We start from the raw sequence: 25,524 nt of genomic DNA, 5'->3' as shown, positions 1-25,524 counted from the left end.
ATGGTATGGGGAGGGAGATGGGAGGGGGGTTCAGGATGGGGAACACATGTACACCCGTGGCGCATGCATGCTGATGTATGGCAAAACCAATACAATATGGTAAAGTAAAAAATAATAATAATCAGATCAGATCAGTCACTCAGTCGTGTCCGACTCTTTGCGACCCCATGAATCGCAGCATGCCAAGCCTCCCTGTCCATCACCAACTCACTGAGTTCACTGAGACTCTTGTCCATCGAATTAGTGATGCCATCCAGCCATCTCATCCTCTGTTGTCCCCTTCTCCTCCTGCCCCCAATCCCTCCCAGCATCACAGTCTTTTCCAATGAGTCAACTCTTCACATGAGGTGGCCAAAGTACTGGAGTTCTAGCCTTAGCATCATTCCCTCCAAAGAAATCCCAGGGCTGATCTCCTTCAGAATGGACTGGTTGGATCTCCTTGCAGTCCAAGGGACTCTCAAGAGTCTTCTCCAATACCACAGTTCAAAAGCATCAATTCTTCGGCGCTCAGTCTTCTTCACAGTCCAACTCTCACATCCATACATGACCACAGGAAAAACCATAGCCTTGACTAGATGAATCTTTGTTGGCAAAGTAATGTCTTTGCTTTTGAATACGCTATCTAGGTTGGTCATAACTTTCCATCCAAGGAGTAAGCGTCTTTTAAATTTATGGCTGCAGTCACCATCTGCAGTGATTTTGGAGCCCAGAAAAATAAAGTCTGACACTGTTTCCACTGTTTCCCCATCTATTTCCCATGAAGTGGTGGGACCGGATGCCATGATCTTCGTTTTCTGAATGTTGAGCTTTAAGCCAACTTTTTCACTCTCCACTTTCACTTTCATCAAGAGGCTCTTGAGTTCCTCTTCACTTTCTGCCATAAGGGTGGTGTCATCTGCATATCTGAGGTTATTGATATTTCTCCCAGCAATCTTGATTCCAGCTTGTGCTTCTTCCAGTCCAGCGTTTCTCATGATGTACTCTGCATATAAGTTAAATAAACAGGGTGACAATATACAGCCTTGACAAACTCCTTTTCCTATTTGGAACCAGTCTGCTGTTCCATGTCCAATTCTAACTGTTGCTTCCTGACCTGCATACAAATTTCTCAAGAGGCAGATCAGGTGGTCTGGTATTCCTATCTTTCAGAATGTTCCACAGTTTATTGTGATCCCCACAGTCAAAGGCTTTGGCATAGTCAATAAAGCAGAAATAGATGTTTTTCTGGAACTCTCTTGCTTTTTCCATGATCCAGTGGATGTTGGCAATTTGATCTCTGGTTCCTCTGTCTTTTCTAAAACCAGCTTGAACATCAGGAAGTTCACGGTTCACATATTGCTAAAGCCTGGCTTGGAGAATTTTGAGCATTACTTTACTAGCGTGTGAGATGAGTGCAATTGTGCGGTAGTTTGAGCATTCTTTGGCATTGCCTTTCTTTGGGATTGGAATGAAAACTGACCTTTGCCAGTCCTGTGGCCACTGCTGAGTTTTCCAAATTTGCTGGCATATTGAGTGCAGCACTTTTACAGCATCAGCTTTCAGGATTTGGAAGAGCTCAACTGGAATTCCATTACCTCCACTAGCTTTGTTCGTAGTGATGCTTTCTAAGGCCCACTTGACTTCACATTCCAGGATGTCTAGCTCTAGGTCAGTGATCACACCATGGTGATTATCTGGGTCGTGAAGATCTTTTTTGTACAGTTCTTCTGTGTATTTTGCCATCTCTTCTTAATATCTTTTGCTTCTGTTAGGTCCATACCATTTCTGTCCTTTATCGAGCTCATCTTTGCATGAAATGTTCCTTTGGTATCTCTAATTTTCTTGAAGAGATCCCTAGTCTTTCCCATTCTGTTGTTTTCCTCTATTTCTTTGCACTGATTGCTGAAGAAGGCTTTCTTATCTCTTCTTGCTATTCTTTGGAACTCTGCATTCAGATGTTTATATCTTTCCTTTTCTCCTTTGCTTTTCGCTTCTCCTCTTTTCACAGCTATCTGTAAGGCCTCCCCATGCAGTCATTTTGCTTTTCTGCATTTCTTTTCCATGGGAATGGTCTTGATCCCTGTCATCTATACAATGCCACGATCCTCCTTCCATAGTTCATCAGGCACTCTATCTATCAGATCTAGGCCCTTAAATATATTTCTCACTTCCACTGTATAATCATAAAGGATTTGATTTAGGTCATACCTGAATGGTCTAGTGGTTTTCCCTACTTTCTTCAATTTAAGTCTGAATTTGGCAATAAGGAGTTCATGGTCTGAGCCACAGTCAGCTCCTGGTCTTGTTTTTGCTGAATGTATAGAGCTTCTCCATCTTTGGCTGCAAAGAATATAATCAATCTGATTTCAGTGTTGACCATCTGGTGATGTCCATGTATAGAGTCTTCTCTTGTGTTGTTGGAAGAGGGTGTTTGTTATGACCACTGCATTTTCTTGGCAAAAATCTATTAGTCTTTGCCCTGCTTCATTCCGTATTCCAAGGCCAAATTTGCCTGTTACTCCAGGTGTTTCTTGACTTCCTACTTTTGCATTCCAGTCCCCTATAATGAAAAGGACACATTTTTTGGGTGTTAGTTCTAAGAGGTCTTGTAGGTCTTCATAGAACCGTTCAATTTCAGCTTCTTCAGTGTTACTGGTTGGGGCAGACTTGGATTACTGTGATATTGAATGGTTTGCCTTGGAAACGAACAGAGATCATTCTGTCGTTTTTGAGATTGCATCCAAGTACTGCATTTCGGACTCTTTTGTTGACCATATGGCTACTACATTTTTTCTGAGGGATTCCTGCCCGCAGTAGTAGATATAATGGTCATCTGAGTTAAATTCACCCATTCTAGTCCATTTCATTTCGCTGATTCCTAGAATGTTGACATTCACTCTTGCCATCTCGTTTGACCACTTCCAATTTGATAAATAAATAAAAAGCCTCGTGATGAAAGTGAAAGAGGAGAGTGAAAAAGTTGGCTTAAAGCTCAACATTCAGAAAATGAAGATCATGGCCTCTGGTCCCATCACTTCATGGGAAATAGATGGGGAAACAGTGGAAACAGTGCCAGACTTTATTTTCTTGGGGCTCCAAAATCACTGCAGATGGTGACTGCAGCCATGAAATTAAAAGACGCTTACTCCTTGGAAGGAAAGTTATGTCCAACCTAGATAGCATATTGAAAAGGAGAGACATTACTTTGCCAACAAAGGTCCATCCAGTCAAGGCTATGGTTTTTCCAGTGGTCATGTATAGATATGAGAGGTGGACTATGAAGAAAGCTGAGCACTGAGGAACTGATGCTTTTGAACTGTGGTCTTGGAGAAGACTATTGAGAGTCCCTTGGACTGCAAGGAGATCCAACCAGTCCATTCTGAAGGAGATCAGCCCTGAATATTCATTGGAAGGACTGATGCTGAAGCTCAAACTCCAACGCTTTGGTCACCTGAAGCAAAGAACTGACTCATTGGAAAAGACCCTGATGGTGGAAAAGACTGAAGGCAGGAGGATAAGGGGATGACAGAGGATAAGATGGTTGGATGGCTTCACCAACTCAATGGTCATGAGTCTGAGTAAGCTCCAGGAGTTGGTGATGGACAGGTAAGGCTTGCATGCTGCAGTCCATGGGGTTGGCAAAGAGTCGGACACAACTGAGCAAGTGAACTGTAGGCTGTAAATTGGAATGATCTGAAAAGCATTTTCCAAGTTGTGGGATTTTTGGAGGCTTTCCACATAACAGGTTTGTGTTCAAATAAATGTATAAAAAATGAATTAAGAACAGCTAAAAAGGTTTCCTTTTTGCAGGTTTTCTTACAGGGTTTATTATACTAATGTGGTTTATAAGTTTCAGAGAGAGGTATAGACAATGTAGGATTTTCCAAACTCAGAACGCTTAAGGCAACAGTAACCTCCATCTTCCTGATTTATAACTAAATTCTTCCATCTTAAAATAAATTGAGTATGCATTTATTTACAAAACTTGAGACTGAGTTCCCCATTCAAAGATCAAAATATTAGGTTTCTACAAACACACGGATGCTATTCTCAGTCCCCATCTCCTATGCTGTCCTCTGCAACAGGAGAGTTTATGTAACAAACACTACGTTTATGTCTCTATTTTCAGAGCAGCTGGAGATCCAACCAGTCCATTCTGAAGGAGATCAGCCCTGGGATTTCTTTGGAGGGAATGATGCTAAAGCTGAAACTCCAGTACTTTGGCCACCTCATGAGAAGAGTGGACTCATTGGAAAAGACGCTGATGGTGGGAGGGATTGGGGGCAGGAGGAGAAGGGGACGACAGAGGATGAGATGGATGGATGGCATCACTGACTCGATGGACGTGAGTCTGAGTGAACTCCGGGAGTTGGTGATAGACAGGGAGGCCTGGCGTGCTGCGATTCGTGGGGTGGCAAAGAGTCAGACACGACTGAGCGACTGAACTGAACCGAACCGATAAAACTTTGGCATGAGATCCAAAGTTGTTATGGTATATGCCAAGGAAACTTTCCTAGGCAAATGATATTATAACAAAAAAATAAGTTAAATTTCACTTATTTATGCCTCACTGTAACTCTAAATACCAGTCTATGAAGTCTACTATGTACACACTTTTCTCGTATTTACTTAATTGTTTTCAGAGAGAAAACCTCACTGGCTTGAACCTCCAAATTTAGAGTCTTGGATTTTTCAGAATTAAGCTCAAATTTAGCTTTAAATTATCAACTAAAAAAAAGTTTGATGGCCATATGAATCTATGAATAAAAATTTAGAAAAGATGCTACTTGTGTTTTTTTAAAATGATACTTTTAAGTGCTTTAAAGCCCTTGTTTATAGATTTATTGTTACCAATAAGAAAGGTCTCTGGATTGGAATTTCAGTCACTATCTTTTACAAGTATCAGATATGAGAGACATGGATGAGTTGCTGGAGAGCATCTTGCTGTTTCTACTCCTCTTGTGTCTGTGGTATGTGTGTGGAGGGGGGTTGGGGGGAAGTTTCAATTCTTTGCCTCAAAGTGCATTAGTAAATAAAAGTAAAGTATAGCAGGCCCAATGCTGCTATCTTTAGAAGGGTCTGTTTCCAAGGCTGGCCCTTGGCTGGTGCCTGGGAACTTGACTTTATAATGTTTCCTCCATTGTCCTGCCTGCCTGGGACAATGAACCCTGACATACCTGGTTGCCAAGATGGTCTGTACAAATAATGTGATTTATCGTGAACGTCTACTTTCCTTCAGGATCTGGAACTCAGGTGGTTGTGGTTTGGTGCAGAGGGTGCCTATATGACTTGCCTCCAATAAAACTGGTGGATTTTGAGTCTTAAGCAGGCTTCTCTGGGCAGAAACATTACACTAGCGTCAAATGCCTTTTACCGCTGGAAAAAGGAGCACGTTGTATGGACCATCCTGGGTGGGAGAGCATTGGAAGCTTGTGCCTGGATTCTTCTAGATTCTATCTGATGTGTTTTTCCCTCTTCATAATAAACTATAGCCATGATTAAAAGTTACCCTCAGTTCTTTCTAGCAAGTAATCAAATGCGTGGGAATGCTGTCAGACCCCTAAAAAAGTAACTTATAGATTTTCATTTATTTCAAATTTTAGGAAGCAGAAGAAGAAAATCAATAAACCAGATCATCTAAGGAAATATGAATAAAAATTCGGTAGCTAGAATTTAGATAAAAAGATAATCTTCTTTGCCAACTTTTATTTATGTATGCATGCATGTAGTATGCTGGCCTTAAAATGAACTTACATCTTACACAGGGAAACATACACATACACATATGCAATAAAGTGTTATAGGTAGCATAATATATATAAAGGCATACAGAAGAAATGTTCAGTCCTACTTGGAATTATGCTAAGGAAAGTTTCAAAAAAAGCAGCTTAAGATGCATGTTGAAAGATGAAATGGCCATGATGCTGATGATGGTAATAGGAGGTCATTTCAATTAGAGGGGCACAGAGTAAGTAAAGACATGGAGACATAAGGTGCATGTGGAGATACTCTGAATATGGCCGATGTAGGGAGTATAAGCAATTCTTGGCAACAGTCATAACACAGAGTGCCCTCCACCCAACGTTTTAGCTTTTAGAGTGACATGGTACTTTAAAGTTGCAATCTTCCCTGTAAAATCAGACTGAGTGCTTAGGATTCAAGGTATAAATCAGAAAACCAAACAGGCCTGAAACAAATCTATTCTACTATTATACAATTAGAAAGTAGTAACTACCGATAGAATAATTTGCAAAAAGTTACATTCATATACGGAGAAGGCAATGGCACCCCACTCCAGTACTCTTGCCTGGAAAATCCCATGGATGGAGAAGCCTGGTGGGCTACAGTCCATGGGGTCGCTAAGAGTCGGACAGGACTGAGCGACTTCACTTTCACTTTTCACTTTCATGCATCAGGGAAGGAAATGGCAACCCACTTCAGTGTTCTTGCCTGGAGAATCCCAGGAATGGGGGAGCCTGGTGGGCTGCCATCTATGGGGTCGCACAGAGTCGGACACAACTGAAGCGACTTAGTAGCAGCAGCAGCACATTCATATATATTTTATGTTAAAACCTAGAAACACTAATACAAAAGTAAAAATAATTTTGAGATGTTTACATGAGGCTCCTCATAAGAATAGGACTTAACCAAGGATTTCTATATACTTAAAATATTTTTGGCTTATTCCATCAACTCTGTATTCCCCACCAGGAACTCTAATTTTACATTTCTCATGGTTGCTATATATTATGTTTTATGTTTTAGAAACATGTGACAAATAACATACGTGTGCCACTAGAATTGCCATTTGATATTGGAATACATTCTTATGTAGGGTTATGTTACACGTCATTTTAATGAACATCTCTCACTTTATGTTTTTTTGCTAGTAACTTATTACTTGCTGTTGATTTTTTATTTATTTTAGACTAGGGAAATGATGTTAGACAAAAAGCAAATTCAAACGATTTTTTTATTCGAGTTCAAAATATGTCATATAGCAGCGGAGATAACCTGCCACATCAATAACACTTCTGGCCCAGGAACTGCTAACCAAAGTACAAAGCGGCAGTGGTTCAAGAAGTTTTGCAAAGGAGATGAAACCCAAAGATAAGGACTGCAGTGGCCAGCCGTCGAAAGCTGACAACAACTAATTGAGAGCATCATCAAAGTGATCCTCTTAAAAACTATGTGAGAAGCTGCTGAAGAACTGTGTTGACCATTCTACACTCATTAGGCATTTGAAGCAAATTGGAAAGGTGAAAAGGCTTGGTAAGTGGCTGCCTTGGTAAGTGACTGAAAATTTCTTAAAAATCATCCTTTTAAAGTGTTGTCTTCTCTTATTCTATGCAACAACGACAAACCATTTCTTGATTAGACTGTGACATGTGATGAAAAGTAGACTTTAAACAACAACCTGCGACAACCAGCCGAGTGGCTGGACAAAGCAGCAGCTCCAAAGCACTTTCCAAATCCAAACTTGCACCAAAAAAAAGGTCTCAGTTGCTGTTTGATGGTCTACAGCCAGTCTGATCCACTACACCTTTCTGAATCCCTGGAAAATCATTACATCTGAGAAGTATGCTCAGCAAATCAATGAGATGCACTGAAAACTGCAATGCCTGCAGCCGGCACTGGTCAATAGAATGAGTCCAATTCTTCTCCACAACAACGCCTGACTGCATGATGCACAACCAATGCTTCAAAAGTTGAATAAATTGGGCTACGAAGTTTTGCCTCATCTGCCATATTCACCTGACCTCTCACCAAACAACTATGAACTTCAAGCATCTCAACAACTTTTTGTAGGCAACGTGCTTCCACAACCAGCAGGAGGCAGAAAATGCTTTACCAGAGTTTGTCGAATTCCAAGGCACAATTTTTATGCTACAAGAACAAACTTAGTTCTCGTTGGCAAAAATGTGTTTGGTGTAATGGTTCCCATTTTGATTAATAAAGATGTGTTTGAGCTTAGTTATGTTTAAAATTCTTGGTTCGAAACTACAATTACTTTTGTACCAACCTAATAAGTACAAGCTGGAATCAAGATTGCCGGGAGAAATATCAATAACCTCCGATATGCAGATGATACCACCCTTATGGCAGAAAGAGAAGAGGAACTAAAAAGCCTCTTGATGAAAGTGAAACAGGGAAGTGAAAAAGTTGGCTTAAAGCTCAACATTCAGAAAACTAAGATCATGGCATCTGGTCCCCTCACTTCATGGCAAATAGATGGGGAAAGAGTGTCAGACTTTATTTTGGGGGGCTCCAAAATCACTGCAGATGGTGATTGCAGCCATGAAATTAAAAGACGCTTACTCCTTGGAAGGAAAGTTATGACTAACCTAGATAGCATATTCAAAAGCAGAGACATTACTTTGCCAACAAAGGTCCATCTAGTCAAGGCTATGGTTTTTCCTGTGGTCATGTATGGATGTGAGAGCTGGACTGTGAAGAAAGCTGAGCGCCGAAGAATTGATGCTTTTGAACTGTGGTGTTGGAGAAGACTCTTGAGAGTCCCTTGGACTGCAAGGAGATCCAACCAGTCCATCCTAAAGGAGATCAGTCCTGGGATTTCTTTGGAAGGAATGATGCTAAAGCTGAAACTCCAGTACTTTGGCCACCTCATGCGAAGAGTTGACTCACTGGAAAAGACTCTGATGCTGGGAGAGATTGGGGGCAAGAGGAAAAGGGGACGACAGAGGATGAGATGGCTGGATGGCATCACTGACTCGATGGACGTGAGTCTGAGTGAAGTCCGGGAGTTGGTGATGGACAGGGAGGCCTGGCGTGCTGCTATTCGTGGGGTCGCAAAGAGTCGGACACGACTGAGTGAATGAACTGAACTGAACTGAATAAGTACTGATTTTGTCAGTATATCAGGTTTTCGGTACATGAATAATGGAGCTGAAACTTTAACTTACATGTTAAAATGTATCCCCCTGTTAGTCTTCAAACTACAGAAGTCTTTGAGGGCTTGTTATCCCTTGATGTGTGATACTAAGTTACTAAGTTATTCATGTGAAAGTCCCTTTCTTAAAAAAAAAAAAAATCAGAATTTTAAACCTATGAAGAGACTTAGATTGAAGTCCATTTTTTGTTACTTATTTCAAGCAAAAAAGCTGCTAAATGCTACCCCAACTGAGTTTTTAAAAAAACACAAATTGCATTCTTCAACAAATTAGCTAATATTAGCTACTTGCTTTGAGTATTTTGTTGAAGAATGCAATCCAGTAATTTAGTATCACACAGCAGTACTAGCTAATATTTAAAGTGCATCATTTTAGATTATGGGATTCCCTGGTGGCTCAGCAGTAAAGAATCTGCCTGCAGGAAATGTGGGTTCATCCCTGGGTTGGGAAGATCCCTTGGAGAAGGAAATGGCAACCTACTTCAGTATTCTTACCTGGGAAATCCCATGGACAGGGCAGCCTGGCAGTCAGTCCATGGGATCACAAAAGATTAGGACACAACCGAGCCACTAAACAACAATTTCAGATTACAGTTACTTTATCATATGACACACTTGAAGTGAACATCAATTACATATGCACACAAGAAATTTCTTTTCATTCTATTCCCATGCAGTGCATGCAGCTAAATATAGTTTCTGAAAAGCAACCCATTTATAATGCTTAGCACTTAGAGTTCAGTTAAGTTCAAAGAAGTATTAACTGTTAATAGGAAAAGTGGTTAGCTGTGGAAAAAAGAAGACCTAGCATATTCATCATAGAGTAAAATAATGAAGGAGCATACTGAATTACCTCATTATTCTATCACCTATTGTTGTTCCTCTGATATTAAATCTAGTGAAGGGAACACAATAACTAAAGTCACTCACAAAGGCTTCACTTCAAAGAACCAAATACTTAAAGCATGAAGGCCACTACTTTTATCATTAATCATATAAATCTAAAATACTTTTGTTACCCTTTGTGACTCAGGGTATTACGTGAGAATATGTCATTCAACTAAATGTATATGAGGAAATTAAAGACAAGTAGCTCACTGAAGATAGACTGGAAGGAAAACATTGTACTTAATCCCTTTATCTTATAAAAAGATTAGAACCTAACCTTGTTACAGAAAGCAGGGAACTTGCAGAGTCATATTATCAATACCATCCACTGGAACACCTACGTTAGCTCCCCAGGGCTGAGCTGCTCTTTAGGAACTAAATAATTAAGCCCTGAGCTGATTCATTTGTCCTAAACATAAGACTGGATAACAAGCAAGTAAAGAATTAACAAAGCTTTTAACTCCCTAGGAGTTCAGTTCTTTCTCTATGATTATGTTTTTCTTTGAAATGTTAATAAAAAATAAACTTGAATCACTAGAAATACTGAAAAAGTGATTATAATGATGATTCAATAGATGACAGCAAATTTACAGTATGCAAAGAATTTTGGCTTTCAAGAAGGCCATGTTCCATAGTCCAAAATAGGTAAATAGAACTGAATTTCTACGCAAATAAGAAACATATTTTTAGAAAGTGGTATCTTTAATCTTTATATAAAAAATTTTAGAGCATCTTAACTGAGTCTATAAAAATCTATTCAAGACTCTTTGAGAACTTCAGAAAGCTTACTTAGATGCTTGTCTCTTTTTAGAGAGTAAAAACCTCTTGGGTTTGTCAAGAGGATGAACTGTCAGGCCATCCTATCATTTACTAGAAGTTGGATTTGGTGTGCTGAAAACAGTTTACATGAAGACCATCTAAACAATAAACCGCTAAACACAAAACCACTTTTCTTTCATTCCAAGAGCACCTGTTTATGTCTCTAAATCCAATACATAAAATCCCTAAGAGATGTACATACTACTTTATTTTTTAAAACCATATTAGAAAGTAGATATGTTTGATTATTTCTTTCTTCAATTTAGTTTCCATTTAATGTTCTGTGTTCCTGCTATAAACAAAGTTAAAGGAGATCTAACGTGGTAATTCACAGATTTGTTTTGAACATTGGTTATCTGTCAACAGAGGAATTTTACCATATACTATAGCTTGGTTTCTTTCTATAAGACTGATCTGCTATAAAGCAGGGATCAGCAAACTACGGCTCTTGGGCCAAATCTGACCAGCTGCCTATTTTTGTAATGAACCACAAGAGACCAGTGGTTTTTATAAATGGTTACATCTTATATGGTTATGTAAGTGCTTACATAATAGCCTCCACTTTGCCTCCTGGCCAGTAAAGCCTAAAATATTTCCTCTTTAGCTTTTTAGGAAAAAGTCTGCTGGCCTCTGTTATAGACAGTCCCAGTTATATTTAGACTGAGACTAGCTGTATTTAATAAGAAGAGATTTTAAAATACCTATGTTAGTTGTTAAGGCTAACATTTTATTTTCTAAGACATTTCCTTCTCATGCTTGATCTCAGCTCAAAAGTGAAAACCTGGGTCATATTTATTTAACTGAATTATAAGAATGCAAATCTTTATTTAAAAAATTGTAACTTTGTATTGCAAAGAACTGTTTTGATATTTTCATTAAACGTGTCAAAAATGGCTTAGCTACAAACTTTTTAGGTTTCATTTAAAAATTAAATGTGTGGCAAAAAATTTATGAGATCCACTATGTAATTCTTCATCAAATTAAGGTACAAAGCTAAGTATATACTCTTTAACCATTTTTAATTTTGGGACCATCTCTCTGGCCTAACCAAACTAATCTTGACTGGGTTCCTCAAATGGCAGCAAGAGGGGACATGCATCCTTTTAGTTTGGCATTTCATCCAAGTGAGATGTTTACTTAGACTCTAAGAACCAAATGGTATGATTTTTACAGCAGAGCTTTGGAATTCTTTATTCCCTTGGAAATAGAAATTCTCACGAACAAAAATCATATGCTTATTCTTAAGCTGGTGAATGATTCTTTTCATGTTCTTAAGAAGTAAAATTTCTTAAACTTTCTATCTTTAGAACAAAAAAGTCAACACACTCATTCCTCCAAATTCTGGAAGTAAGATAAATGGCCAGGGATGAAGAGCCCTTAGAAAGGTACAGAAATAAAAAGTATACTTTATATAGGTAGTTCAAAATTTAATCAATTTGGTACTCAGAAAGTTAGGAATTATCAAAATTATTTACATAAAAGTCAGAAGGAAGATCTTACATCATTTGCAAATTTTTTTGGTAAATAGCTAGGAGAATAATGCAAATTTCAAAGGAAAACTGATGTAATTATGAAACAGCCACTTTAATCACCTCAGCATTATCTCAGTATGTACAACTTTGTGTATGTACGTGTACACACTGATATATATAATATTGTATCTAATTTCATATATTTATTAAAACTATTTTCTATTTATAAATGGTTTGCATACTTGTCCTCTTCAATAAATTAATTTTCTCAAAAGGAAGAATTTTATTATCTTTCTATTACTCTTAAGTAAGTTTACTGCTATGTCCTATAGAATAATATATAGGACAAATAACTAAATAATATATAGGACAAAAAAGGCTAAATACCTAAACTGAATATACAGAATATTAATTAATAGTTAAAAAAAAAAAAAAGCAGGAAAGCAAATACAGACCAAGAGGTGGTTTCAAATCTGGATCTAACCATGAGAGCACAAATTTAAGAGTACATGCGCAAAGTGGGGTCACTTTCAGGCTGTTGAACCTGATCATCTCTCCTCTAAAAGATTCTGCTAGTCTAGTTCAGCAAATGGGTTTCTTGGGTCAATGAAGCTATCAGGTGCCAATTCTGTGGCATGTCTAAACTTCAGGAGAATCCCTAAAATACATAAATCATGTATTACAAAAATGATAAGTAAATGATAATACTCAATAGAAAGATAATATAGTTTCTAGTAAGATATCCAAGGTAAGGACAATATGCTGCAAGATGTTCTGCATTCTCTAGGACCCATTCTCCCCACAAATTCTCCTTTTTCATTCATGTTATACTACCGTGTTAAAAAAAAAAAATTTCCTTAGGTCTAGAATATTCAAAATCTCTGCTTAGCACCTCAAGTTTCCTCATCTACAATGCAGGCCAGGTAAAAGTGTTATATAATTAGCCTGAATACAAGATGTTAAATAATTATTATTTTTTGCAAGTGTCTAATATTTACCAAAAATATATAATTCCTATCTAAACAAACAGACTTGGTAAGTGACATGGTACATTTTACTAGAAATGGATACTTAAATTTCATTTTCAATTACGACCTTAGTATCATTTAAGCTATGTAAGTATAGATAAAAAATGAAGGACATATGTTTGCTTATATAATTTGAAAGCCAAAAATGTACAAGCATAAAATAGTTAGAGTCTCTGGCTCTCCATCCTAGGTTTTAGAAACCATCAGTTTGATTTTCAAATTGTGTCATGCCTGCCAACCTTATTTGCATACATCAAGTGGTAATAATACTCTATGGGACTCCCTCTGAGTATGGAAAGAAATGAAACTAAGTTTTACTTGTCTAAAATATATACTAAGAATCTGAAGACTAATGTGTGTTAGGTGACAACAAAATGTTGTTTAAAAGTCACTGCAAAGTAAACACTTTGACCAAATATGACTAAAGGCAGATACTTATCCATCTTTTCATAGTTAAGAAACGGCAGCTAAACTGAACTTCAAGTTACTATATTCAGGAATTTTGCTTGTCCTCTCTAGAGCCATTCTTATTGTAATTGCTTTTTAAAGTCTAAGTAGCTACATGGAATGTCTTGGTTATTTAATACACCTATCATTTATTTAGTGCTTTCAAAGTGAGACAAGTCCTTTGACTGATTTTCTTCTAAATTCTGACAACAATTCTAAACAATTATAATCTCATTTTATAGATAAGGAAACTGAACCTTTAAGAGATACTAAGTAATTTGAATGAGGAAACAGCTAGTAAATGATAAAACCAGAATTCAAGTCATTATGCTCTTGATCATTTTATAACATTGACACTCTTTAATGGTAAATTAATATTTTCATTGTATTTTTCACTTGACAGAAATGTCAGAACATTTTATAAACAGCAGTACATTGAGCATAAATACATGTGATACAATTCTTCATGCCTGTGAAAGCTAAGATTTTAAAGGTAAAATCTGATTCCCTAGAATGGGACAGAACTTACAATGAGCTATGATGGCACTAATTATAGAAATAGTTTTAGGAATGTATGGAATGCAATATACTTTAAAGATTTACTTTACCTACTAAAAAAATAAAATATATCCTTATGAACACATAAAATCAAAAATGGAAAAAGTTATGAACATGTAAGCAATTTAATTCTTTACTGCAGTTAAAATATTTGTTACTTGGTATGACTTTTCATTTCTGAAACTGAGTTACTTAGTAAAAGTCAGAGAAAAACACAATGTTCTCAAAAAGAGAACTTTATCACACTACCTTAATCCAGGGTTAAGAGAAGAGCAGAAAAACTAAACGCTAAAAAAACCCCAAACTGATACAGGCCAAGATCTCTATGAGGCAACCTGACAACTAAAGATAACCCTAACTCAGTAAATAATCTGTTGGCCATCCTCCATATTCCTTCCTCTGAATCTGTAAACTGAAGACCAAGCCTTTGTGCTGAAGATAAACAGCAATTCTTTGTATCTTCTTCTTTTGCTCAAAGAATGCAATATGTAATATGTGAAATTACTTACAGTTTACAAAATTCTATGAGTTTACAAAATTCTATGAGTTTATACGCCTGAGACACGCTTACAGGAAGTAACTGTCAAAAACGGAGAAACTCTTTTACATAACTTCAAAGAAAGAAATAAAGCCTTGTGAATTATATTTTTATAGTTCATGTTAATTAAAAATTTACCAACCTATCACCAGGTCCTGCTCGATACCTTGCACCTGGGATCAGGACTGGGTCGTCGTCACTATCATCTGTGTCCTGGAGAGCAGAGTCCCTGGTCAATGTTTCCTCATGGGCCAAAGACCCGATGGCTTCTGTTTGTGACTGAGGCTCAGGATTGCTGGTACTGGAAGCACTTGGAGTGCTAGTTTGATCTGAAGTTCCTGGTTCTTTGCCTTTTTCAGACAAAGTGGATTCTTCTGCAACCCCACAAGGGCTATCAAGATTGAAGTCATTCCTTTCTCCTGAGCCAGAATCCAATGACTCAGAAGTAAACTTATCTGATTGTGCTGTCAGAAAATAAAGTAGTAATAATTGGTCATGTCAGCAACACTAATTATTTAATCTAACTTCAGACATTTTCTAATATAAATCTAATTCCCCTACATGAAGAACAAAATTCCACAATACATATATTTGGAAATGGTCTCTAACTCTGGAGAGACTAACACAGATTAAGGCTTCTTGCTTTCCTATATGAAGGAATTATCTAAGGAGAACAAAACAACTCACCTGTATCTATATGGTTTTGAACTGTGCTTTCTGCAGATGTACCTTCCTGAAGTGTCACATCCTCTGATGATTCTTCAGGAGTTTCTGGGAATTAAACCAAATTATCATTAACTCCTAACTTTTTTTTGTTAAGAAAAATAAACACTAATTTAATTAATATTCTAGGTTTCCTATACATAAGCAGTTCTTAACCCTTTTAGGGTCATAGAAACCTCTGACACTCAGATAAAAACTCCCCCAGAGTATAACGCAAATACTATGTTTGTACCCACAAAATAGTAAAATACTATCAGGAATAGATTTGGGTATTCGCTATTTGTTTATCACTTCTGCCCACTGCCTCTTCCCAAAGCCTATGCATGGACCTTCAGGAACTCTATGTGAAGAATCCTGCTTGAGATTATTCCTCCCAACTGACATTCCTCATTTTGATTTTATTTTCCCCTAAATGTCAAAGAATATAAACTTAAAAACTGAGTATTTTTCTTCCTTTTGTCATATACTTGGTCTAATTTGAAATATCATGAGCAAAGAGTAAAGTTAGCCTCACCATAAATTCTATTTGGCTACTGAAAATATTTATTTCTGGGATTTAATTCTATAGACCTATGAAGGATCAGGTTTTTTTGTTCCTAATTGGACACCTGCTTGCTAGATAGTCATCTTGCTGCTGCTAAGTCGCTTCAGTCGTATCTGACTCTGTGCGACCCCATAGGCGGCAGCCTGCCAGGCTTCCCAGTCCGTGGGATTCTCCAGGCAAGAACACTGGAGTGGGTTGCCATTCCCTTCTCCAATGCATGAAAGTGAAAAGTCAAAGTGAAGTTGCTCAGTCGTGTCCGACTCTAGCGACCCCATGGACTGCAGCCTACCAGGCTCCTCTGTCCATGGGATTTTCTAGGCAAAAGTACTGGAGGGGGTGCCGTTGCCTTCTCCTTATATGTATTTAATTCTTGTTACCTCTGTTACACTGAAGTATGTATTCATTTAATGAAAAACGATTCATGAATTCATTTATCAAATATGTACTGAAAATCTACTGTGTTCTAAGGCTGTACTAAGCCGTAAATTTCATATGATGATCACATAAAAATATTCCAGGAAAGGGTTCTAAAAACATTCTCCAAATGGCTCTTCTTATATGAAACAGGATTCACTCATAACCTGTTTAGATTTTAACTCTTTTTTCTTTCCCTCCATAAACAACCTATATTCTTTGAAAAAAATCAAGATAGATACTTTGGATTTCACTGCTAGGTATAAAAATGGTAATGATAACTCAAGCCAACATTTATATCTAATGTACTGTCAGTATGATGACCATCTATCCTGGCCACTGTACCCACAGAGGGGAACTACACTTCCCTGTGATGCCTCATCTTAAATGCTTAAGGTCCCTATCTTTTGCGTTTGCTATTGATAATTCATCAACAGCAGTGAGTGGACTACTGATGCAAAAGTTAAAAAACAAAACTGTAGCACTGATGTATCAGAAAAATAGGTAAACAAACATCCAACATTGGGTTTTGTCAGGACAAAATATCACCTTACTTGCTTCACTCTCTCCTTCTGGTGGTTGCACTGGGCTCTGTGGGACCAAGGATTCCTCCTGATCCTCAGATTTGCAGTGGCTCCCATTTCCTCTGGAACTTGAGGCAGTACTGCTCCTACAATCAAGACAAGCTATTTCACCAAGAAGTTAATAAATGCCAACTTTTAGGATAATTTTTGTAATTTACAACTAGAGAAGCTGATCCAAAAAATTCAGACTATAATATTTTACAACTAGAGAAGTTGATCAAAAAAATTCAGGATACAAATAAAACACAAGATTTATATTAGCAGTACTTGTGAAACATCACTTAAAAAAAAATCAAGGTGATTATTCTAATCCACTTTTAATATTAAAGAGAGACAAAAATATAAATTCTTCACTGACTGATGCACCTACGATCTGGTATATATTTTTACAAGTCTCTCTATTGAATTTTAACTTAATTACATAATCTCTCTTCTTGTCCTCACTACAGATGTTTCACCATATTAAAATTCTTACTGATTTTACAAACTTTGATCATACACCCTTTTAGACTTTATTGTTCTAGGCTACTTTTAAATTGATACTTGAAAAGAGGCCTGGAAGTTTCTTTGGTCTTTGAATTGCCCTTTGTAGATCACTGCCAGTTCTAGATTGCTGTTCAAATATGGCAAGTGATCGACACCATAGTTTTGTAGAAGGAGAGAATAATGTTTTTCTATTTTAGTTTTAATACCTACCTGATGATAACCATAATTCTGTTAGAATTTCTGGCTAGAGCAGAACACCATACCAAGTTAAATAAATAATTTTCAATGAACATTCTGTGACAAATCATGACATATGTGTAAAAAGGGAATTGAGTGGGAAAGAAAATAGAAGAAAATGTATAACAATCTTATTAAGGTTAAAATTAAATTCAGAAAAATGGAACAATTTCTTAAATTTAGTAAAGATGTGAACAAGAAAAAACTGAATGGCTACAACAACTTAAAAAACATTAATCATAGACAAATAGCAGTGACTCAATAAACAATAAAAATTATCATGGAATGTTTGTCAAAATTTTACAAAAGCTTTTTTTTGGCTGATTATGGGAGTCAATTTAATTTTTTTTTAATGGCATCCATGTATATTTTTAAGAAAAATGCATATCTACATGGGTATATACACAGAGGAAAAGATCAGAAAGGATATTTATCAGAAAAATATCAGAAAGATGACACCAATGTTAACTGTCATCTCAGTTGGGTTACTGTAATTTTTTTTTCAACTTTTCTTTAAGATTCTTATTTCTTTTGCAATGAACATGTATTTCTTTATAACCAAAAAGTTAGGTATAGCAATTCTGATAAAGATAAGCCAATGTGATATATACATCTTTTTTTTCCCCCATTGAGAAAGTTATGATGCAGGCTTAAATAGAATGCTCAGTGTAGAAGTTATGATAGGGCACTGATGTAGGAATACAGAGCCGTTAGCGGAAAACACAAGTAATCAAGTAAATACATTTAGCATGTGTGAATATGGTATTTTAAAATTATAGATAAATGACTGACTAGATTGCTCAATAAAAGGTACTGGGAAAAAGGAAAAGCCATGTGGAAAAATTGAGGTATAAGCCCTACATCATACTTCATGGTAAAATAAACTATAAAAAGATTAAACATATTTTTAATATAAAAGCACAGAACTATAAAAGGAAATCAAGAAGAAATCTTCCTCTAATTCTGAGAAGGACAAGGAGCATTAATTAGCTCACAAGCTGAAACCATAAAGTGAAACTACCGTAAGCACTTAAAGACAAACAATAAACTGGGGAAAATATCTGCAACAAATGAAAGACGAATGATATTATCCTCACTTAATTCTATATAGCTCTTATAAGTCAGTAAGAAAAACATAAACACCACAGTAAAAAACTGGGCCAAGGATGTGAAAGGCAATTTATAAAAGATGACAACTGTAGCTAACAATTATTTAAAGCTTATCATGTGCCAGTCAACGAGCTAAGTGCTATGTACCTTTTCTGCATGGTCTCATTAAATCTTCCCAATAAACCCTGAGGAAGGTTGTATTAAATATTCCCATTTTCAGATGAAAAAACTGGTATTTACAAAGGTCCGACAGCTAGTCAGGTTCAGAGTCTCAACTATTTGTCTGTGTACTCTATTGCCTTCCTGTCATCAAAGAAACTAAAATAAAAGCAAGACATCATACCAGCATAGATGAAAAAGACTGCATTTTAAAAATCTTTTTTATAATGAATACAGAATACTTTTATAACCAGAAAAAAAGGCTACCTACTTTTTTGCTAAAGAAATAAGAAACTAGTAAATAAGAGAATATAATTCATGGTTAGTTTTCAAAGAAGAAAAAGTACCATTCAAAAGAAGAGTGGGACTAAAGATGTTTGGTTAAAATATGCTCAGATGAGATTCTTGATAAGAAATCAGTCCCTTCTGTACAGAAACATGAGAAAAGACTTGAGAATAAATATGATAATCTTTTGTGATCTTAAATTATATACTAAGAAAAAGAGCCAGGGATATCATAATTTTTAAAAGCTGAGGTCAAACAGTAGAGATCATAAAGAAATTCTATTGACCATGCCTTCAAATATACATCTAGAATCCAATCTCTTCTTACTACCTCCACTGCTCCCATCCTGGTCCAAGACACCACCTCAGCCTAGCGTGCTGCAGTCCACAGGGTCGCAAAGAGCCGAACACAACTAAGCGACTGAACACCACCTCTCACCTTGCTTACTGCCAAAGCCTTTTAACTGGTCTTTCGGTTTCTGCTGCTGCTGCTAAATCGCTTCAGTCGTATCCGACTCTGTGCGACCCCACAGACGGCAGCCCACCAGGCTCCCCCGCCCCTGGGATTCTCCAGGCAAGAACACTGGAGTGGGTTGCCAACCCAAGGCCTATTCTCTACACAACCAGATCTACACAGCCAGAGATACCCTTTTTCCTTTTAAGACCCTTCTCACTTCCCTGGCTGACCTTATCTATAATAGATACTGGCCTACTCTCTCCTTTGGTCACTCCACTCCAGCTACACTGTTTTGTTTTGTTTTCTTTTTAAGATCTTTGAACATACTAAGACTGCTCCTACTTCTGCGCCATTGTACTGGCTTTCTCTCTGCATAGAATGCTCTCCCCCCAGATATGCATAGCTCACTCCTCCTTACCCTTTAAACTGCCCAAATGTCATCTTCTCAATGATGCCTACCCTTTCCTGGGGTTTTCCAATCATCTTTACCTGGTCTATTTTCTTCCACAGCACTTAATACCATTTAATACGCTTTTGCTATACAAATCATTTATTTATTATGTTTATCATCTGCTTCCCATACCTAGAGAATAAGCTCAAATAGGGCAGGGATATTTTTTGTCTATTTTTTTCATCAGTGTATTCCCAAAGTCTAGAGCAGGCTTTGAAACACAGAAGGTATTCAATAATAATAAATGAAAATGCTATTTAATCAAAGATTTTAATATTAAAAAACACACAGAAACACAAATGGAAAACTGTGAATTACAATAATTATCATATATCAACATATAATTAATTATATATTAATAAACAATATATAACTATATTATATATCATTTATATACATTATATATTATACTAACATATAATATACAATAATGTACAATTTAATATATCAATTATCTAGAATAATTAATATATTGGTTATTAAATGATTAACATAACCACCATATATTAATCACATATAATTATATTAATATATAATTAATTATGTTAAGAAAGATTATGTTGCCTATATATTAATTTACATAATAACAATAATAAATTTAAATATAGTATTTTGGATGCTGTCTCTCATGATAAAGGCAATGAGACAGTGGCAAAGAATTTAGGAAGTTCACATAGCTAATTTTTTAAATATCATATTTAACTAGATTAATGAGTAATAAATATAATCAGAAATGCCATCCAAAAGAATCTATACCACCACTGAAGTTCAAACTCCTAGTAATAAACTAAATAAAAATTATTGAAAAATCAAATACGTAAGTTACAAATAAATGAATATACTGATATTGAATACTGGCCTGGAGACAGCAAAACATGTACTTTCATATGCTGTTGGGAGAAATGTAATGACAGATGATCCTTTTGAAAATAATTTTTCAATATCTTTTAATCTAGATACAGTTTTATTTCTGGAAAAAGTACCCCAAATCAATCACCTTAAAAGTAGAAAAAAAGCTTGTAAACAAAGATATTCATAGTCTTATTTGGTAAAAATAAGTAACTTCACTGCCTAACTAAAAGGAAATGGATAAGTAAAACTATGGTACATCCTTTTGATGGATTCTATTAGCTGACAAAATAATATTTATGAAAACTAAGTAGTAATATGGGAATATTTATTATAAAGTTAACTCTATGAGGAGAATTAAATATATTCAGTATCATTAAAATAATGTCAAACCAAAAATATATATGTATATACACATAAACATACATCTTTTACATTGGACCAAGCCTGCAAAAACCTCCAAATTGTTAGGCTTATTAATTTTTGCACTATTAGTATACTGGTGATTGAGCATCTTTTGCATTTTCTATCAGAAAAATATCCCAGGACCAGCAATATCAGTATCACCTGGGAATTTTTTAGAAATGCAAATTCTCTGACTCCACCTCAAACTCTTGAGAGTGGGGTCTAGTAATCTGTGTTTTAAGAAGCTTTCCAAGTGATCCTGAAGCATGCTAAAGTTTGAGAACCAATACATTATTGTAAAACAAAGATGAACTGTTAAAAATAATATCTAATACAATCCTACAAAATGGCTAAAAACATCTTTACAAAAACATTAACTTACCATTCATCTGTAAAGTTCAGTTTTATTGTGCTTGTAGTTGTTCCTTCTGTGCTGTAGTGCAAACTTAAAACTGGTTCACCTGTCCCTGGTTTGGGGCTCAGCTTTTCATTATTGTTATCTGAAAATTGTGTTTAAAACATTTGAAAAAAGTCTCTGAAATCAATAAAAAGATGACATTTCCTAAAATTTCTAAAACTTAAATTAGGCTGTCCTTGTCATAACTCTTTCTCACATCTGTTATGGTTCTCACTTAAAGTTCAAAAGCAAGTGTTATAGAAATACTCTATATTTCAAAGTGGCATTGAATCAAATTCTAGCTTTGCAACATGACTCCCTTTGATTCAGATGAAAATCACACATATTTGAGAACCATATTTAGTTGTTAGGGAATCAAAGAACATTAACATGAAATGACATACTTTATAAACTGGTATTTTTATTTAATGGAATTCTCAGGACTTTTTTCCTTCAGTTGCTAGAGTATTAAGAATAATTATCATTGGCTCCTTCAGAAATTCTGAGAAGATGCAAGGGCTCAAAAGAAGCTGTTTAGTAAAAATTTTGCTGCAATTAACTGCTATCAAATTCTTTGTTCTTTCAAATTCATAGACTTACAATCTAGGGAGGGATTACAGCCTGTACTCTATTGGGAAGGAGGGGGGAGAAAAATTTAGTTATTTTCTAAAACTCTGTTATAAGATCATACCTTTTGATATATTCCATTCTCCCCCCCAACTAATCTTGAAAGAAATTTGTTTTCTAAATTATGGGAGGCAACTCCATCTTGAGTCCATAGCTGATACTCATAATACATGTCTATCTCAACATATAAAATCTTTATAAAATGGTAAATAAAAATTAAGAAACTCAGAAATCAATACAAATCACTTTAAAGCCACCTCTTCCCTCCTCTCCAAAAGGAGTACTCAGATATTCAAAGACAAATTTGAACAGGGCTTTATAAATTTTTCATTTTATGATGAATAACAGCTTGGGGGGACATTAAAATGTATATACAGAATAAAAACTGCTATATAACCAAACATGTAATATTTCTGCCAGTTCCTTGCAGAAAGAAAACTCATCTGTAACAATACTTATTTTCTGGATACTATTTCAAGCACTTGATACAGTACCTGATGGTACTAAAAAGAAGCTTTCTGTCATGAAAACAGTATCAACATAAGCAGTAACAACTTAATGAAATCAAAATTACTCAAGATTTTTGGTTATTGGGCCCACTTTTTATTGCAATAAAGAACTCGTATCTTTCTGCATTCCTTTTGAACATGCTAGAGCACTTACTAAAAGAGAACCTGACAGAAACTCTGCTCTAGCTTTTATCCTGTGAGAGGACAACTAACAGGACTTAAGAATACAGAACAGTAGCAGAAAGGAAAAAGGATTCTCTCCAAGAGAGGAGAAGCCAAGCTGATAAAATTCAGGATTATCAGTTCTTACATCTTCACTTCTAACTCATGTGACATCCTCTTCTATAATATTAATTGCTTTTTGAAAGTAAAAGTTTGAATCAGTTATAAAGCTGGCCTACCAAATTGTATTCATTCTGTTTCCGTACTACTTCTGTTGACTATGTCCTTGATATAAACAGCTGCTAAGAAAAAAAAATTAACCATCCATTACAACTTTCAAAGATATGATAATTCAGTGTTTTAGAGGAGGTATTTTACCAAATGGCTCTCTTATAAAATAACCAAATTAACCTATCTTGAGCTTATGTAAAATTATCAAGAACAGGACTTTTTTTAGGTCCACATCATGAGGCTTGCAGGATCTTAGTTCCCTGACCAGGGACAGAACTTGCACTCTTGGCAGTGAAAGCCACAGTCCTAACCACTGGACACCCAGGGATTTCCAAATGGCACTTTTAAAGCATCTGTCCTATCCTTGACAACCTTTGACATATTTGCTGTTAGTCATTTGTCCACATAGAGTTTTCCCTTATTCTTTAGTTATGTTGCTGAAATTTCTATCCCACTAATGCCAAAACCACAGTCATTCTTAAGATATGGAATTGGTGATGACAGCCAAAAGGCTGAATGATAAGAGTAAGAGGTTAGTTAAGAGGTAGAGTTGGGGCTATTTTTTTCATTATCTCTCAAACATTTTATAAACTGCTTTGCTATTATTTTTCTTTTAAAGTAAAGAAGGAATAGGGGGGGAAAGCAGGTGTGAGAGAACTGTAGGATTGAATTTCTTAGGCCTGCTTTGGTTAATAGGAGCATAAGTTTTAAGAAGACATTTAACAGCACAACACTGTAAATTCAACTGCTACAATACAAAATTTTTTTAAAAAGAAGCCATTTACTGATTCATGTTGATGTTTGGTAGAAACCAATGTAATACCATAAAGAAATTATCCTTCAATTAAAAAAAGTTTAAAAAACGAAGCCATTTAAATACTTTATCAAAACTTCCTTTTTGAGTAAAATTAGAGGCAGCTATAGATATTTGCATGCTATGACTAAAGGAATATAGTAGACAAAGAGCTAGCTGTTGAGAGGTCCAAATGGTATAGAAAATATCTACCAACTTCCAAGACCACCTCCAACCTCCAAAAGCAAGAAGTATCCTTAAGCTGATCAGTGTGAATTAATACTTTCTTCCGAGGTTACCTATTACCAAGTTATTATTTAGTCTCTCTGTAATATAATCCACACATTATAAAAATTCATGCAAAGCACAGCAGTACTCATTTAATTTACAAAATGACTACAGTTGACAGAATTTGTTCATTTAAACTGTCAATGAAGTCATCAGCCTGGAGTAAAATGGGCTCATCATTATATCTGTTAGTTACAAACACTTCAGACCACCCCCTGCCCCCATCTAGTTCAGCTCTCTCTTTGTAGCGTCAAATATAAATTACATCTCAGGCAGAAACACTGCACAACACAGAACCTGGTTTCTTCAACTGAAGCACTGATGCAAGTATATATCCGGAATCTAAAAATTTATTTCCTAGCCTTGTTCATTCTAGTCTTCCTAATTTAATACTCCTCTTCTTGATGTATACAACCTATCAGATTGAATTTTCTCAGAAATGTAGATAAGTTAATAAACAGTTTCCAATAAAGTGCATATTTTAAGCTAAAAAGGTCTATAAAAATCTAAAGAACCAAGAAATTAAATTTTATTATCTTATTTGAAAAAACACTTGTAACCATTTTAATTTTCAATAACTTGCCCTGTGTGTCAGAATCTAGATCAGCAAATACATCCTAAAAATTGCATTATTTGTATGCTTACTTAGAAATATATTACTGAAATATTTTGCTTAAAAAGTAGAGATTTTAATTTAGGAGGAGTCTTAGGGTTGAGAACTTAATCAAATCCAATGACTATGTAGAATGCACCATCATAACAGTAACTAAAGTTTGTTGAACATTACCATGTCCCAGGATATGTATAACCTTTGTAGCACATACTTTTATCTCCATTTTATAGATGATGAAACTGATAATAATGTGGTAGATTCTTTTTCTCTAAGTTTCTTTCTATATGAAGTTCTTACTTGCTATACTATCTTGGAAAAAATTTGAATACTAAGTAGAAAATAAGATTCCTTCAACACATATTTTAATTAAGAAATATCAACTGTCGGTATTATTTCTCAAAAAAGATATATAATTCATACCAGCAACTCTGACAAAGTTCTGGTAATGCAAACTGTCACTTTGGCATCAGACTATTGGAAAACTATCCTGTATCTTTTCCAGGGCACTGAGAGATTAAACTGTCAATAAAATTGTGGTGCACTTAGCACAAGGACAGTGT

General features: G+C 35.8%; 2 protein-coding genes across 50 annotated transcripts in view; one reads left to right on the top strand and one right to left on the bottom strand.

Moving 5' to 3' along the window:
* Window positions 1-4,760, top strand: part of GPR161 (G protein-coupled receptor 161) — a 100,765-nt gene extending 96,005 nt beyond the window's left edge. For all 3 annotated transcript variants that reach the window (XM_086393986.1, XM_086393994.1, XM_086393987.1), the window contains one exon: window positions 4,109-4,760. In XM_086393986.1, coding sequence (XP_086250112.1) covers window positions 4,109-4,314 — 206 coding nt within the window. In that variant the 3' untranslated portion in view covers window positions 4,315-4,760. The remainder of the gene's footprint in view (window positions 1-4,108) is intronic.
* The window catches only part of DCAF6 (DDB1 and CUL4 associated factor 6), a 181,743-nt gene that overhangs the window by 31,476 nt on the left and 124,743 nt on the right, over window positions 1-25,524 (bottom strand). For 19 of the 47 annotated variants that reach the window (XR_015161368.1, XM_086393973.1, XM_086393967.1 and 16 more), the window contains 5 exons: window positions 21,727-21,844; window positions 16,876-16,991; window positions 15,328-15,411; window positions 14,783-15,104; window positions 9,744-9,785 (listed from right to left, as the gene is read on the bottom strand). Coding sequence is in view for 34 of the 47 variants with exons in the window: in XM_086393973.1 (XP_086250099.1) it covers window positions 9,744-9,785; window positions 14,783-15,104; window positions 15,328-15,411; window positions 16,876-16,991; window positions 21,727-21,844 (682 nt within the window). In the remaining 13 variants the exon portion in view is untranslated. The remainder of the gene's footprint in view (window positions 1-9,743; window positions 9,786-14,782; window positions 15,105-15,327; window positions 15,412-16,875; window positions 16,992-21,726; window positions 21,845-25,524) is intronic. The other 28 variants (XR_015161365.1, XR_015161366.1, XM_086393976.1 and 25 more) reach the window with 3 other exon arrangements.

This window comes from Bos grunniens, chromosome 3 (genome assembly GCF_055505025.1).
Source record: "Bos grunniens cultivar Pamir isolate PY7600 chromosome 3, Bosgru_T2T1.0, whole genome shotgun sequence".
Taxonomy (NCBI): Eukaryota; Metazoa; Chordata; class Mammalia; order Artiodactyla; family Bovidae; genus Bos; species Bos grunniens.
Note: the sequence above shows the minus strand (reverse complement) of the source record. Positions and strands in the feature narration are given on the sequence as shown.